A 904-nucleotide genomic window follows, 5' to 3' on the forward strand; every position below is an offset into this window, starting at 1 on the left:
TTAAGACGGGCTTTAAAACATGGACATGTAATGTCCATGTTTGCTGCTGAAAGAGACTGATGGTCTGACCCCCCTCCTCCTTTCAGGGTGGAGCCTGCTGGAGGCCCATTCTTGACACCAGGTCTGAGGAAGTGTAAGTGTGTTTTTCATCTGATTCATGACAACAAAGCAGCTCACATTCAACCATCTTCAAACTGTCACATCACTCATTCAGGATCATCATCAAAGATCAATAAATGATCAATAACTGCAGCTGGATTGTGTTTGTTCTCTCCATCAGATTCCTGTCAACTCACCATCGACACAAACACAGTGAGCAGAAAACTCAAACTGTCTGAAGACAACAGGAAGGTGACATATCTGGAGGAGCTTCAGTCATATCCTGATCATCCAGACAGATTTGATGAACCTCAGCTGCTGTGTAGAACTGGTCTGACTGGTCGCTGTTACTGGGAGGTCGAGTGGAGAGGAGGAGTTTTTATATCAGTGAGTTACAGAAGAATCAGGAGGAAAGGAGACAGTAGAGAATCTAGGTTTGGATGGAATGATCATTCCTGGAGTCTGAGATGCTCTGATGTTCATGGTTACTCTGTCTGGCACAATAACATAGAAACTCGTCTCTCCTCCTCCTCCGTCTCTAACAGAGTATCAGTGTATGTGGACTGTCCTGCTGGCATTCTGTCCTTCTACAGAGTCTCCTCTGACTCACTGATCCTCCTCCACACCTTCAACACCACATTCACTGAACCTCTGATTCCTGGATTTACAGTCTGGTGGCCCAGTTCTGGTTCTTCAGTGTTTCTTTGCTGATTTGAGTCTAAAGATTTTCCTCCTGTCAGAGAAACTTTCTCATTGTTGAACAGATGGTTCATTTCTACATGTTTCTAAGGAATCATGTGTTAAA

At 44.2% G+C, this 904-nt stretch overlaps 1 protein-coding gene across 1 annotated transcript in view; it reads left to right on the forward strand.

Moving 5' to 3' along the window:
* LOC106943800 (stonustoxin subunit beta-like) overlaps positions 1–866 on the forward strand; it is a 7,393-nt gene extending 6,527 nt beyond the window's left edge. Inside the window, exons 3-4 of the mRNA XM_015027094.1 lie at positions 87–133; positions 281–866. Coding sequence (XP_014882580.1) covers positions 87–133; positions 281–810 — 577 coding nt within the window. The 3' untranslated portion in view covers positions 811–866. The remainder of the gene's footprint in view (positions 1–86; positions 134–280) is intronic.
* Positions 867–904: the final 38 nt, after the last annotated feature.

Source organism: Poecilia latipinna, unplaced genomic scaffold (genome assembly GCF_001443285.1).
Source record: "Poecilia latipinna isolate Pla-1442-1.1 unplaced genomic scaffold, P_latipinna-1.0 Scaffold6002, whole genome shotgun sequence".
Lineage (NCBI taxonomy): Eukaryota > Metazoa > Chordata > Actinopteri > Cyprinodontiformes > Poeciliidae > Poecilia > Poecilia latipinna.